Raw genomic sequence first — 15,061 nt, 5'->3', positions numbered from 1 at the left:
AGTTAAATGCCAAGAAAAAGATATAGAAATATGCACTTTTTAGCACTCATCATCTATGTTGACATAAACCCTGACTATCACTTTATCAACTACTGGAATAACATATGCTAAGTTTAATTATTCATTGGGAATCAGGTCGATTGATCACATTCTTCTGTCACAAACATTCAATCATTTACTGACAACCCGGAGAGAAAAGGAAATTGTAGCTAAGAAGTCGAATTGACACCAGAGAACGGTTCTCTTACTTACTTAAGGTGGTTTTGACATTGTTATTGGTTTCACAAAGAAGGTTGAAGCACACATAGGTTTACTAGTCGTGAAAGCTCTAATGGATACATACTTAATATCATATGCTTAATACATACTCAATGAACATACATTTTTATTGTTCATTCTGATCCTTAGCAGATATTCTTTGCCTGCCATATTGCACCTTCGCTACATTTAACTTTATTATCATATCAATGCCTGTGGTGTAGAAGTATACCTATAAGTCAAGTAGATGTGTATCTTTTTGCATATGAACAAGTTAAGTAGATGTGTATCTATAAGTTACACATCTAATTATCATGTGTAACCTTTACTTACACATACTTCGCTTTAGGTAACTTAGGCTTGCAAGTTCATGATAAATGGCATATTCCATATGCAGGTGTAACTCCTAGTTACACTGGTCATATGCATGTGTAATTGAAATTTACACAATCCAGATGCATGTGTATCTCCTAGTTACACATGTTATATGCATGCGTAACTCTCAGTTACACAATTCAGATGCATGTGTAACTGCTAGCTACACTAGTCAGATGCTTGTGAAACTGAATATACAGTGTTGCATGTACTGTTCATTTTAATCGTGTAAATACTAGTTGCTTGTTGTTATATTTCAGGTTTCAGATAACTTCATAAAAGCTAATTGCTTAAACGTGGCAACAGTCTCGCTGGAACTGAAGTTGACGCTGAATACACAAGTCAGATGCATGTGTAACTCTTAGTTACACTAGATAGACACATATGTAACTCTCAGTTACACTAAACAAATGCATGTGTAACTTCTAGTTACACATGCTAAGAAATTATTGTAAATGAATATTAAAGTAATAATTGTATATACAAGTGTAACTTTGCATTATATATGTCATAAGGATGTGTAACTTCTGGTTACACATGCCATATGCATGTGTAACTTCTGTTTACACATTCGCACTGTATTTTAATAATTTCGGGCCAAAATTAAATAATTTTGGGCCTAGATTTAAATTTTATTTGATTATGGGCTTGACAATATGCATAAGGGTATCAAAGTCTTTTAATAATTCGGGGCCTAGATTTAAACTTCTTTTAATTAAGGGCCTCATATTATGGGTTATCCATGGGTGGGGCCTGAGCATCATTTTCCCTTGCTAATAAAATTCACAAACCAACTAGGATCCTAGTTATGATGGGCCTTTGTGCTTGCCTCGGTATGCACCTAAGGCCCATGATGGACATGGGCGTTTTCTAGTACCCGACTTGAGGTTCAAGGTCCTCCCGCTCTTCTACTTCAAATAAATACTGTAGCATGAAGTTTCGGTTCTTTGTACTAGTATTCAGCCGGCGGAATTAAAAGTTAAAGAAATTGTTAAAATAGACGATAAAACAGGGTGAAGAAAGAATGTTGGATTAGGGTTCAAGGCTTTAATGAAAGATTCTTTTCGATAATTATTCGACCCTTTTCCAATTGAATTGACGAGTACAAACAGGTCAATGAATATGGCCGTCAGGATACTTGAAGCCTCACAATAATTGTTGGATTCAAAGCTTGTACGACCTTGATTCAACCAAGAACACACTGGTTTTGATACTGATGATGCTTGTGAGAAAGAAAACAGAGAAAGTTGAGAGATGTATTTTGAATGAAAACAAGTCTCCAGTTTAAAGAGGAAATCACACCCTTTGGAGATGACTCTTCATCTCTACATGCATTTTTTCAGAGTGAACAGGCGTGTCTGTTCCTTCAATGCGTCCATTGTTAGAAAATATCCAACAGAAATTACTGATTTTCGCCAGGTATAATTAATATGCTCTACTATATTTGCTTTCTGTTGAGAGAACATCTTTTGTATTCGTAATTTCGTTCGGAAAATCATTGTTTGGTTTTGATGTCTATTGCATTACCAAAGGTAAGATTAGGAAGCTAAGGATTTCGAATTTCTGTGTGTTTTCAATCTCTATAATTAAGTTTGAATTCGTCGATTCATTTATACATGTTTGCATTTATATGTTAGTTACAAACGACCCTTAACTCAAATGCGTATAACCTGTTTGTGATCAATCCACATTCAGTTATATGGCTTGTTACCCAATAGATAGGTCAGTGAACCCCTAATATTCGATAGTTTTGTCTTCATGTTTTTCTAACCAGGTACCAGAACAACAAGGATGAAGCAATGGGGTATCCAAGCGCGAAAAAGAAACAACAAGGGAGGATACAGAAAAGAGAAGAAGAAGAAAAAGAAGATGATGATCAAAGTTTCTCCGTTGGGTGATTATGAACTAATAATTTCTGAGATATTGAGTAGACTCCCTGCTAAATCACTTATGAGGTTCAAGTGTGTATGCAAAATCTGGCAATCTTTGATTCAAAAAGATCCACACTTCATTAGTTTACACTTTACTCGGTCACAAACGCGCAGTTGTAATGGTACTGTTGGTGCTACCTCCCTTCTCGTCAGGGTGCCATCTCTATGGTATTGGGATAAAGGTAATGAACGATGTTTCTTATCCGCGGAATTGTTATTACCATCTGATGATGTGAGAGAAGGAGCAGCTGTTCAGGGGGAAATTCCTTTTACATGGCCTAATGATGTATATATGCTCAATATAGTCAATGGTTTGATTTGTTTCATAAACAGGGACAACTATTCTGTTTGTGTATATAACCCCAGCACAAGAGAATCAACACTTTGGGAAGGTGATCTTGGAAATTGCAAGGAGAAAGGATATAGTAATTTCGACTGGGATACATTTGGATATGATATTGCTACCGAGGACTACAAAGTTGTATCTTTATGGAGTTGGTGTGGAGGACCTAAAGAGAAAGATTATGTTTGTGAGATCTTTAGTATGAGACACAAGTCATGGAGACGCATCGATGCAGTACCACCAGTTGCTCCCATACTTCTACATGACTTCACCAATTCTGTATATGCAAATGGTTCCATATACTGGTTGCCTGCTGATGGTGAACCGTTAATTGTCGAGTTAAGTTTTGTTACCGAAAAGTTTCGAGTAATCTCAGTTCCTAATTCTGTCATCATTGGTTCCTTTGATTGGTACAAGACTGATCTAATGGAAATGGGTGGCCGATTATCTAATGTAAATCCTACCAAGGCAAGGAATAAACATGGAGATGATGTCATACCCACTTCCTTGAAGATGTGTATACTGTATGAGGATCAAGACAAGACAAAGAATAGTACTGCTACTAGTACTATTGATTATCCCTGGATCGTGGAGTCTTTCGCACTGCCACCTATATTAGATTGGAGACCAGAAACGCTGGATGTTATACCTATTCCTGGAACAGATTGGTTTATCATAAAATTTAAATGACGATTTCTCCTTCTACTATTACAACTGGAAGAATAAGAGTTACAGTAGGAAGTTTGTGTTAGACGGAACTGGGTCTTTCTGTAATGATGAGAACGAAGGACATGGTTCCATCAGATTCTATCCTTTCACGGAAAATCTCTTGCCACTAAATTAAAGGAAAAATGAGATTCTAAACCAGATTGATTATTCACCAAGTGAGCTTCAGGATTGATTCTGGCTCAGATATCTTTAGGCCTTTTATGAATTTAGCTAGCTAGTTTGCACATCAATTCATGTGTGGTTTAGACTTATACTGAATGAATTTTGTTTTTGTTAGTTTCACTATTTTACAACTTGATTGTGTCTTGCATCTCTTGATCGTTAATGATGTGCTGATATTGCCATAAGGAATATGGAGTTCAAACAAGTTACACATAGAAGTATGATTCATTTCAGTTACCATGCTTTTTATTTTTTACAGGTTGTTTTGTGTCACTTCAATGCTAATGTCTGACTCAGAAAGAACACTATGGTTTTCGCCATAAGGCATTGCCTCCTCTTTATGCATGTTAATAACGTGAGGATTGGCATGGGATTCAACAAAGTTTATTGTTTCTTACAACGAAGTCATTGGTGTACTGGCTTCTCTAAGTTCTCTTGCTACGGAAATCTGACTAATGCATGTGGTGTACTGGATACTGGGTAAGCAGAATTTTACTACTTTATTTAGCTTAGAGTTCTCTAGGGGACTTGTTTTTCTGTAGTTTATAGAAAAACATTTTGCTGGCAGTCTCTCACTGACTCTTTTTTTATTGTTTTTGTAGGCCAAGTGAAGAGAAACAAGCTTGGCCAAGTTTTTGAGCCAGCGCCTGAAAAACATATGAAGATGCCTCTTAACTAGTAGCGCAAAACCTATCAGTCACTGAGCTCACACATACTTGAAACCTTATGTTTGTATACTTTGTCCTGGACCAGTACTTCTAATTTGATATTGGCAGCTGAGGCCTGAGAAGTCTTCTGACGGAAGTAAATCCCAACAACATAAGATTCAAGTAGATCTGAAAGATGGTGGAGTAGTCTATGAAGTTTCAGATAAAAAAAAAAAGTAATTAGGAAGTTCTGAAGCCTCAACAATCTCCAGAGCTGATCCATTTTTAAGACGATTTTAACGTATTCCAAGTATGCACCCCAGCTGGTCATGTAAATATGTGAACCGAGCTAGTTAGATGAGATCAGTGTGAGCACTTAAAGTGGTGGGCATATGACAATCCAGTTGGAGCTGTCAAGTGGTGAGCACTTAAAGTTCCATTAGTGCTGCCATATATCGCACATGAAAGAACCGGTCCAAGGATTCAAAGAGAACATGCGTCAAGGGGTTGGACTATTGGCGATGATGTCTCATATCGGTATATCCAGTAAGTTGCCGTTTCACTTTTTATATACCTGGCAATAAATAAATCTTCACTAGGCGACAAATTGTACGTAACTAAAACCCTAGCTAGGAACGAAGAAGTTGGACTTGAAACTAAGATGAAGCAATGCGATATCGAAGTGCAGAAAAGGCACAGCTGCCAGCAGAAAGCAAAGAAGACGAAGATGATCAATTTTTGTCAGATGCTCAGCAGACTCCCGGCTAAGTTATGAGGTTCAAGTGTGTATGCAAAAGTTGGCAATCTTTGATTCAAAGAGATCGACACTTCATTGATTTACACTTTAGTCGGTCACAAACACGCAGTTGTAATGGAACTGTTGGTGCGACCACCCTTCTCGTCAGGGTGCCATCTCTATGGTATCCGCAGGTAACGGACGATGTTTGTTATCGGCGGAATTATTAATACCATCTGAAAGCGGCAATGGAGGAGGAGCAGCTGTTGAAAGGAAAATACATCTTAATACTACTACTCGAGTAAGCATGCTCGATATCGTCAATGGTTCTAGGGATACATTCGGATACGATCTTGCTACCAAGGACTACAAAGTCGTAACCTTATGGACTAACAAGATGAATCACGTTTGTGAGATCTTTAGTTTGAGACACAAGTCGTGGCGACTCATCGACGCAGTCCCACCGGTTTCTCCCATCCTTCTACATTTTACAAATAAGCGCTCGCCCTAGGCGCTGGACTTGGCGCCTCGCCTCGCCTAGCGCCTTTTACAACATAGATTCAGGGTTCACTATTTTTGGTTCACTATCTTTGTATCTACTATTGATAATTGAGCTTATTTTAGAACTTGTTTATGTCTTCTTCATCGGTAATGGTTTTGTACCATGGCCGAAAGTAAATCCCAACAGTGTAACATTCGATTAGACTTTAAAGCAGATAATAAAGTAGTCTACGAGGTTCTCCAGACATAACAATATCCAGAGTCTATGTTGGTTTTGTAACCATGTTCTAGGTAAGTGTGCAAATCTTTTGTTGGATCATGATGTGATAAGAATTCCAGCTATTCAGTACTTTGGCAACTCAACCCAAGCTAGTTGGAACTAATAGGTGTTTGCACTTTTAGCAATTCACATGAACGGATCTAGTTAGATGGGATTAACGTGAGAACTTAAATCGGAGAAATGGCAAATCTTGTAGCATATAGCTCAAAAAAGTATACAAACTGCCAATGGGTCCAACATACCTCCCAAGGACAAGTTACATACACCAAGGGCTTTGGCGACATTTGGCATAGTTGCGCATGATTTTAGGGTACATGGGTTGGCGATCGGAGTCATGCAGGCTTCTTTTTTTCTATATCTAGTAATTAAGTTGCCGATTTCACTTTTTATACATGCCCATAATTAAGCTTTCATTAGAGAAGTACCAGGATGCGGTATCCAGCAGCGAAAAAGGCAAAACAAGAGAGCAGATCGAAGGAAAAGAGAAGAAGATGATGATGTCGATCAAAGTTTATCCACTAGCTGATTGTGATTTAATAGTCTGTGAGATATTAAGCAGACTCCCTGCCAACTCACTTATGCGGTTCAATTGTGTAAGCAAAAGCTGGCGATCTCTGATTCAGAAAGATCCACACTTCATCGATTTACACTTTAGTCGGTCACAAACACGTAGTTGTAGTGGCACAGTTGGTGCTACCTCCCTTCTCATCAAGGTGCCATCTCTATGGAAGCGGAATTAACGTGATCAGTTGTGTTTGTTATTGGCGGAATTACTAATACCATCTGATTCTGAAAGTGGCGATGGAGGAGTAGCTGGAGCAGCTGTTCAGAGGAAAGTACCTCTTAATATAGGAGATAATACTATCTCCCGAGTAAGGATGCTCAATATTGTCAATGGTTTGATTTGTCTTATGGACCCCGATTCACATCGTGCTCGTGTATACAACCCTAGCACCAGAGAGTCGACACCTTGGATCAAGTCAGTAGTTATGCGAAAACTTGAAGAAAAAGGTAGGCCTTTGAAACATGATGAAACACTTGATGCATTTGGATATGATCTTGCTACCAAGGACTACAAAGTGGTATCCTTATGGAGTCGTCGTGGTGGAAATAACAAGGCGGATGTCCTTTGTGAGAAACTTAGTTTGAGAAACAAGTCGTGGAAAATCATTGATGCAGTCTCACCAGTTAGTCCTAACCTTATATATCATCTTACACATCCTGTTTATGCCAATGGTTCCGTATACTGGCTGCGGGTAGATGGTAAACCGATGGTGGTCGAACTAAACATGAGTACCGAAAAGTTTAGAGTACTCTCAGTTCCTAACTCTGTCGTCTTTGGCTTTTGTGGCCATTACAAGACTGCTGCAATGGAAGCTCTCTTAACTAAAGAGGATGTCCGTCCTAACAAGAGAAAGAGGGAACATGAAGGTGACGTAATACCCACGTCCACGGAGATATGTACACTGTACGATGATCAAGACAAGACAAAGAATAGTACTGCCTGGACTCCGGCGTCATCCGCAGTGTCACCTGATTTTGATTCAAGCCAATTGCAGAGATATACTATTGTACCCATTCCAGGAACGGACCTATTCATTGTAAGATCATATGACAATTTCTCCTGTTTGCAAATTAAAGAGAACGGTCGGTTGGTGTTGCTTTATCTTTCAGGTGTTATGTTAGTGGGGATCAAACCATAGGTATGGCGAATGGAGGAAGTTCCTCGAAGGAAAATTATGTATGAGAATGCATTTATTACATTCTATCCCCAGGTATGTGTGCAAGTTAAGTTCGAGCTAGTTTTGGTAACTCAACCGAAACAAGTTAGTTGGAAGCCTTGCCCAACATTCTATCTTAGGATGTGTTACGCCTCAAAGTTTAACATGTACGAATGGCTTTGACGATATATGGCATAGCCGCGCATGATTTAGGGTATGGATTGGTGGGTCGTGTTTCCCATACTCCATCGGTCCCATGAAAAGTGGGACTTTCCTTTTTCTCGCGGGACAGAGATAGTATAAATACCATAAGTAAACCTTCGTCAGAGAAACAAATTGCTCTTGCTGCTCAATCTGTGTACGTAAACCAAAACCCTTGCTGGGAACGAAAAAGTTGAAACTAAGATGAAGCAATGCATCATGATACCCAAAGAGGAGAGAAAGATACTAGTACGGGAAAAGCACAACAAGGGAGCAACAAAAAAGGAGAAGAGAAAGATATTCAAAGTTGCTGCACTGGGTGATCATGAATTAATAGTCTGTGAGATATTGAGCAGACTCCCGGCCAAGTCACTTGCAAAGTTCAAGTGTGTATGCAAAAATTGGCAATCTTTGATTCAAAGAGATCAGCTCTTCATTGATTTACACTTCAACCGGTCACAGACACGCAGTTGTAGTGGTACTGTTGGTGCTACCTCCCTTCTCATCTGGGATACGACTGAACGTAATGAACAACGGTGTTTGTTATCCGCGGAATTACTACTCCCATATGATAGCAGCGGTGGAGGAGGAGGAGCAGCTGTTCAAACGGAAATACCTCTCAATATAGGAGATAATCCCGTTTCTCGAGGAAGCATGCTCAATATTGTCAATGGTTTGATTTGTCTTATAGACCGCGATTCACATTCTACTTGTGTGTTTAACCCTAGCACCAGAGAATCAACACCCTGGATCAAGTCGATGGTTGTTCAAAAACAAGAAGAGAAAGGTGGGATTATAAAGCATGATAGTAATAAATTTCGTAATTTTTTGTGGGATAAATTCGGATATGATGTTGCTACCGGGGACTACAAAGTGGTGTCGTTTTGGAGTCGGATTGTAGGACCTACTGAGACAGAATGGGTGTGTGAGATCTTTAGCTTGAGAGACAAGTCATGGCGACTCATAGACGCCGTCCCACCAGTCCATCCCTTCTGTCTAGCAAGTTTTGTTTATGCAAATGGTTCCATATACTGGTTTTGTGATAGTGCTACACCATCGATTGTCGAATTAAATTTTGTTACGGAAAAGTTTAGACAAATCTCAGTTTCCAGTCCTGTCATGACTGGTTTCTGCAATCAATACAGGACTGCTTTAGTGGAAGTGGATGGCCGTTTAGCTCTATTTACCAAGGATGCACGCCCTAGTTACAATTACATATCGAGAAAAAAGGAGCATGAAGATGACGTGAAGATGTACATCTTGTATGATGATCAAGACAAGACAAATTATCACTGGATGCCGGCCAAGTCCTTCGCAGAGCCACCTTTTGAATGGAAGCAAGATATGTTTGCGAGAAGGGATTTTATTATACCCATTCCAGGAACAGACGTATTCATCGTAAGACCGGATGACGATTTCTCCTTCTACTACTACAATTGGAAGAAGAAGAGCTATAGCAGGAAGTTTGAATTAAATGGAGCCAAGTCTTTCTTCAATAAGAAACCCAATAATGAAGAACGTGATCATATCAGCTTCTCTACTTTCGCGGAAAACCTTATGCCGCTAAATTAAAGAGAATGGTTGGCGTTCCTTAGTTATATTTAGGTCTTAAGTACATTAAACTAGTTATTAATATACGTCTGCAGTCGATCTGTTCGTGTGTGGTTACGACTTACGAATTACAATGAGTAAAATCTATTCTGGTTTACATTTTTAATTTGAAACTTAATATAGTAATGAGAAAGCTAAAACAAAATTTTGTCCCAAATAAAAACTTCAGCAGTAAATTTTGTCTCTGACCAGCAGCTGGAGACCAAGCTAGAATTAGCAAATCATGACCTGCTTATAAATTCTGAACGTGGGAGATGATGTTTTTGATGAAAACATGTTAACATGTTTTTCTGACCTCCATCAAAGATTTTACCAAAATAATAACATGTTATAAATAATGAAACTCATTAATAAAATATCATCAATATTGTACCTCTAACAAAAAAAAAAAAAAAAACTAGAAAAGGTAAATAATGACCTAAAAGGAACGGAGAGTATCACCGATTAACACGGAACCAAGCTATCACAATGTGCAATACTTAGGAGTGAATCCAGTTGCAGGATTAGAACCCAAAGGAACTTCAAACGTACACTTAGCCCTAGGAGGCTTGAGAGCAGCAAAATTAACAAAACCAACTTTGAATCTCAACTTAAGATATAGCTTAACTTTAAGCTTGAATTTCCCATCAGTTTTATCTTTGTTATACTCACCTTGTACATCTGGTAAAAGCCTTTGCCCTTGGAAAACTGGACGAAGAATAGTCGTGTTCTTATGCCCTTGGTAGAAAGGTGTTAACATAACTGAATCGAATCTCTGACCGCTGTAAAAAATTCTAGCTTCAATCTGATCGTAGTGAACACCGATCTTCTTGTTAGGGTTTCTTAGGTTTAAGGCTAATGCGAGATTGTAACGGAGTATGTTGTTATCCGTGACATTGAATTGAGTAAGCGACGCATCGTCGATGCGGATTTGCAAGGGATCAATCGGACGAAGGATTAACCAAATAATAAGAGCTAATATACCTAAAAAGGCGATAACAGAGGCGATAACAGAAAAAATCAACTTGCAGATACACTTTGGAAGACAACATATTATCCCGCAACCTCCCATTGATGCACAAAAGTAATAAGAACAAACCAAAACTGATGATGTATAGTATGAGATCGATGCTACTGGGGTAGATGAAAGATATGTGATAAGAAACTGATGGCCGGGTGATATATATATGCAGCTTGGAGAAAGAAAAATCGGAGAAGTCTTAATACAGAACGAAACCGACTTGAATTAGACTATATTACGCGTTTTTCTAATATTGGATAGAGTTACGGATTTGGAATCTGCGTGTTGTGCGTCTCATCGGATTTCTTTTTTTTTTTTGATCAATAAAACCATATAGTTTTATATAAAAGAATAAAGAATGAAAGAGTTACAATACGTCAAGACCATAATGTACTAAGGTGCAGGAAAAAGTGAAAGATTTAACAACAAAGCGACTATCTTCTGACTAACTCTTCCCATTTGAAGACTAACATTTCAAATCTGATGTCGTGGGGAGCCTTTGAGGGATGAGACCAACACAAAATATTTGCCTTAATGTCTAGTACGACCTTTTGAACATCTTTCTCTTTTGCCTCTGCGACGAACATTCGTTGATTGCGTTCTTTCCAGATGTTCCAACAAATAACATAAGGTAGGATGTTCCAAATGAAATTCCCAGCCATTGTGAAATCAGTCCTATCTCTATCTTTAAAAGCATCCTTTATGTCATCTCCTGGAGGTCTTCCCACTCCAAAACCACTTAGAAATACATCCCAAATAGAGTGAGCTACTGAACAATGAAGGAACAAGTGATTTATAGTCTCTAATTCCTTCTTGCACATACAACATCTATTTACCAACGTTCTTCCTTTCCTTTCTAAATTATCTTGTGTTAGTAAGGAATTATGATGGACCAACCACGTAAAGAAACTAATTTTGGTCGGCACATTATTATTCCAAACAATCTTGTGGGGAAAATCAACGAAAGAGGACGGAGGAAGTAGAGATAAATAGCACGAACGTACCGTAAATGCACCATCAGCTGTCCACTTCCAATTTCTCCGATCTTCATCTTCATTTAAAGTCACGTTTTGCAACTTGTGCGATAGATTCCCCTCCTCTGCAATCTCAACATCTGATAATCTCCTTCGCAAGTCCAGATTCCAATTTGAATGCCCTTCCTGATCGCGAAAGTAAAATTGGCTGACAACATTGTTCTTCTTCCGAGAGACATTATAAAGATTGGGAAAAGCTATCTTCAAAGGCATATCACCCAACCACTGGTCTTCCCAAAACCTTGTTCTATTCCCTTTACCCATTGTGAAAATGATTCCTTTATAAAAACTATCCATTCGGTTTGTGACCCCTCGCCAAATTCCGCTGCCGTACTTCTGCTTTGTAATTTTGGTGTCCCACTTTAGTTTACTTTCTCCATCCTTTTCTTTGATTAAAGTTCTCCACTTTGCCTCTGGTTCCTCTTGGTATCTCCACAACCACTTGCATAGCAGGACATCATTAGTGATGTTCAAATCCCGAATCCCAAGCCCTCCCCTCTCTTTGCTTTGACAACATTTGTTCCACGCAACCAGTGGGTATTTTCTATTAGAGTCCGTGCTATTCCACAAGTACCTTCTTATAATCCCATTTAGCTTTTTCGATACTGATTTTGGCAATGAATAAACTGACATCAAGTAAATGGCCAGTGAACTCAACACATTCTGAATTTGTACAAGCCTCCCTCCATAAGTTAAGAACTTCTAGCTTCATCCTTGTAGTCTTTTTTCGGTCCTTTCAATCACAATATCCCATATGAATTTGCTTCTATAAGATCCCCCTGTAGGCATACCAAGGTAGTTAATCAGCAGTTCTTCGATGGAGCAACCCAAGATTAGATTTACTATCTCATTACAAGAAGTGTTCCCAATGCTGATTGCAGAGCTTTTAGATGGGTTGATTCCCAAACCCGAACATAATTGAAACCAGATAAGGGTAGCTCTAATAACTTGTATTTGATCTGGAGAGTCGTTTGAGAATAACAGGATGTCATTGGCAAAGAGAAGATGGGTCACCTGCTTTCCATATTGATTAACCTTGAAACCTTCATACAAACCATTTTGCTCTAACTTATCTATCATCTGACACAGTCTTTCCATTACCATTGTAAACAGAAATGGAGACAAAGGGTCGCTTTGTCGTAACCCTCCTGTACATTTAAACATACTGCCCGGACTACCGTTGAGTAATATTGCGAAGTGTGGAGTTGAAACACATGTATGAATCCACCTCCTCCATTTGATACCGAACCCCATTTTATGCATCACACGGTCTAAGAACACCCAGCTAACCTTGTCGTATGTTTTTTCCACATACAACTTAAATAACCAGCCTGGTTTATCTTCTTTTGTTCTCGAATCAATGCACTCATTCGCCATGAGAATGTTGTCTACAATCTGTCTGTTACCCACAAATGCCGTTTGCGAATCCGAAATAAGCTTTCGGAGGACTCTTTTCAATCTGTTAGACAACACGTGGGTAATGATTTTATAGGAAATGTTTATGAGGCTTATGGGCCTAAAATCTTTCACATCCTCCACACTGTCTCTTTTCGGAATAAGTGCAACGAAAGTGTTATTGGATCTCCAGTCTATGAAATTTCTCTCATCGAATTTTTTTACCATTGCCATATAATCTTCTTTAATTGTCTCCTAGAAATGAATGTAGAACTCAACTGGGAATCCGTCTGGCCTAGGAGACCGGTTGGAGTCCATCTCCTTTAGTGCAATCTTAATCTCGTCTTCAGTAATAGGTCCTTCCATCATGGAACTTTCTTCCCCATCTAGTGTTGTGAACTCCAAATTCTCCATAAAAGGTCTATTAACAATGTCTTCTTTATATAAATCTGAGTAGAATTGTTGTAGATGAGAGGAAATTTCTTTTTTATCTTCCGTGAGATCCCCGTTGATTCTCAGACATCCAATGTTGTTCTTCCTTCTTCTTCCATTTGCAAACAAATGAAAAAAGGTAGTGTTTCTATCTCCCTCCTCAATCCAGTGGTCCTTCATTTTGCTCTTCATCCTCTTGTCTTCTAAGTTTGCCCATCTGATGTAGTCCCTTTTCTTGTTGACCGTTAGGATTCTGTCTTCCTATGTTGCAACCCCTTGCTCTTCTATTGCGTCAAGATTTTTGATGTCGATGAGGAGATTATCCATCGTCTTGCTCACTTTTCCAAATGTCTCAATGTTCCAGATGGACAAGTAATCCATGAACCCTTTCAACTTCTTACAGAAAACAAACCCCGGATTGCCTGTAAAGTGTAAACTATCCCACCACTCATGTACCAATCTTTTAATATCATCATGTTCCAACCACATTGTCTCAAATTTCCGAGGTCTAGGACCTGTGTCAGTAAAATCTGTGGAGAGCATAATCGGAATGTGGTCTGAGACAGGTCTAGGTTTCGCGGTTTGCAAAGATCCCGGATAAAACTCATCCCACTTTTGATTCAATAAAAACCTATCTATTCTAGAGCATACTGGATTTTCTTGAAAATTTGACCATATGTATTTTGCACCACTTAAAGGAATATCAACAAGATCAAAGTTGAATTTAAACCTGTTGAAGTCACGCATAGCTCTGGTGATGATACCATCCCTATTCTTATCTTCGAGAGCAGATGTCACATTCCAGTCCCCCCCTATACAACATGGCACATCCCAAAAACCTAGCACTTCACCAAGTTTACGCCACAATACTCTTCGATCCTTTCTATCGTTCGGAGCATATACTGACGAGATAAAGTTAACAAAAGGATTCGATAGATTTTTGAACAGACAAGAAAGAGAGTGGATTCCTACCAAAGTGTCCAAAAGCTCAAACTTATCTCCATCCCACATAATGCAAATGCCTCCCTTAGTACCTATGGAAGGAAGAAAGCAATGTTGAATCCCCGGTTTTCTCCATACTTCCCTCCTAATATGATGAGTAAAATCTTCCAATTTGGTCTCTTGAAGAAGAACAAAATCAGGTTTCCACTTTTTCAAAACAGAATTTATGGAAACCCTCTTGTGATCATCTCCTACACACTTTATATTCCAAGATATGATTTTGTTCGTCATTTGAACTTACTTGCCTTTGCTTTGTTACTTCTTTCCTCCTTTGTCGATGATGGGACTGAACTAATCATGCTGCAATTGAGTCTTCTTCGTTCCCTTTCAGACCTGTTCGAGCCCTCTTCTATACCTTCCATCGGATCGCTTCCCATCTCATCTTCATCTTCCGTGTGTTCGCTAGTGTCATCATCCTCTTCAGTATAAAAATACTCCTGCTCACTTTCTTCACCTTGTTGAATCATTAGTTTAACCCCTTCCAAGGAATCATCAGTTATTCCTACATTAGTTGAGGAATTTTCTTTGCCTTTATGCATCTTATGAGGCCGATTTAAAAAGCTTTTTATTGGATCTCAACTTCTTGCTCTATCAGAGGAAGACCCATGAGACTTCCCACTGCCCGGACTGACTTAAAAAGATTGGCCTTTTCACGTTCCAAGAGCATTTCCCTGATGGTAATACAATATTCCCCTACTTTACT

The 15,061-nt window shown here is 38.8% G+C and overlaps 4 protein-coding genes across 4 annotated transcripts; 3 read left to right on the top strand and 1 right to left on the bottom strand.

The window, feature by feature from the left end:
- The first annotated feature begins 1,709 nt into the window (after window positions 1-1,709).
- On the top strand, window positions 1,710-3,823 carry LOC113326310 (F-box/kelch-repeat protein At4g19930-like). Its single transcript, XM_026574064.1, has 2 exons — window positions 1,710-2,052; window positions 2,408-3,823. Exon 2 carries the CDS (start codon window positions 2,425-2,427, stop codon window positions 3,595-3,597), a length of 1,173 nt encoding a protein of 390 aa, XP_026429849.1. The 5' UTR covers window positions 1,710-2,052; window positions 2,408-2,424; the 3' UTR covers window positions 3,598-3,823.
- A 2,531-nt stretch (window positions 3,824-6,354) lies between these two features.
- On the top strand, window positions 6,355-7,665 carry LOC113354749 (F-box protein At1g11270-like). Its single transcript, XM_026597877.1, has 2 exons — window positions 6,355-6,555; window positions 6,712-7,665. The coding sequence occupies exons 1-2, from the start codon at window positions 6,355-6,357 to the stop codon at window positions 7,663-7,665; spliced, it is 1,155 nt and encodes a 384-aa protein (XP_026453662.1).
- Window positions 7,666-8,088: 423 nt separating this feature from the next.
- LOC113354594 (putative F-box protein At2g02030) lies at window positions 8,089-9,456 on the top strand. Its single transcript, XM_026597871.1, has one exon. It carries the CDS (start codon window positions 8,089-8,091, stop codon window positions 9,454-9,456), a length of 1,368 nt encoding a protein of 455 aa, XP_026453656.1.
- A 502-nt stretch (window positions 9,457-9,958) lies between these two features.
- Window positions 9,959-13,152, bottom strand: LOC113354505. Its single transcript, XM_026597844.1, has 3 exons — window positions 12,321-13,152; window positions 11,013-12,155; window positions 9,959-10,458 (listed from the first exon to the last, which is right to left on the bottom strand). Exons 1-3 carry the CDS (start codon window positions 13,150-13,152, stop codon window positions 9,959-9,961), a joined length of 2,475 nt encoding a protein of 824 aa, XP_026453629.1.
- Between the last annotated feature and the right edge of the window lie 1,909 nt (window positions 13,153-15,061).

The sequence above is a fragment of the Papaver somniferum genome, chromosome 1 (assembly GCF_003573695.1).
Source record: "Papaver somniferum cultivar HN1 chromosome 1, ASM357369v1, whole genome shotgun sequence".
NCBI classification, from domain to species: Eukaryota; Viridiplantae; Streptophyta; class Magnoliopsida; order Ranunculales; family Papaveraceae; genus Papaver; species Papaver somniferum.
Note: the sequence above shows the minus strand (reverse complement) of the source record. Positions and strands in the feature narration are given on the sequence as shown.

Excerpts from the sequence above, each read along its gene's own strand:
- LOC113326310 (XM_026574064.1), top strand. The coding sequence starts at position 2,425 with ATGAAGCAATGGGGTATCCAAGCGCGAAAAAGAAACAACAAGGGAGGA.
- LOC113354749 (XM_026597877.1), top strand. The coding sequence starts at position 6,355 with ATGCCCATAATTAAGCTTTCATTAGAGAAGTACCAGGATGCGGTATCC. Across the intron at positions 6,556-6,711 it reads CACTTATGCGGTTCAATTGT|TTGTGTTTGTTATTGGCGGA; the intron begins GTAAGCAAAAGC and ends TAACGTGATCAG.
- LOC113354594 (XM_026597871.1), top strand. The coding sequence starts at position 8,089 with ATGAAGCAATGCATCATGATACCCAAAGAGGAGAGAAAGATACTAGTA.
- LOC113354505 (XM_026597844.1), bottom strand. The coding sequence starts at position 13,152 with ATGGTAAAAAAATTCGATGAGAGAAATTTCATAGACTGGAGATCCAAT. Across the intron at positions 12,156-12,320 it reads ACTGCTGATTAACTACCTTG|TTTATTCATTGCCAAAATCA; the intron begins GTATGCCTACAG and ends ACTTGATGTCAG. Across the intron at positions 10,459-11,012 it reads CATTAAGGCAAATATTTTGT|GTATATTAGCTCTTATTATT; the intron begins GTTGGTCTCATC and ends TCGCCTTTTTAG.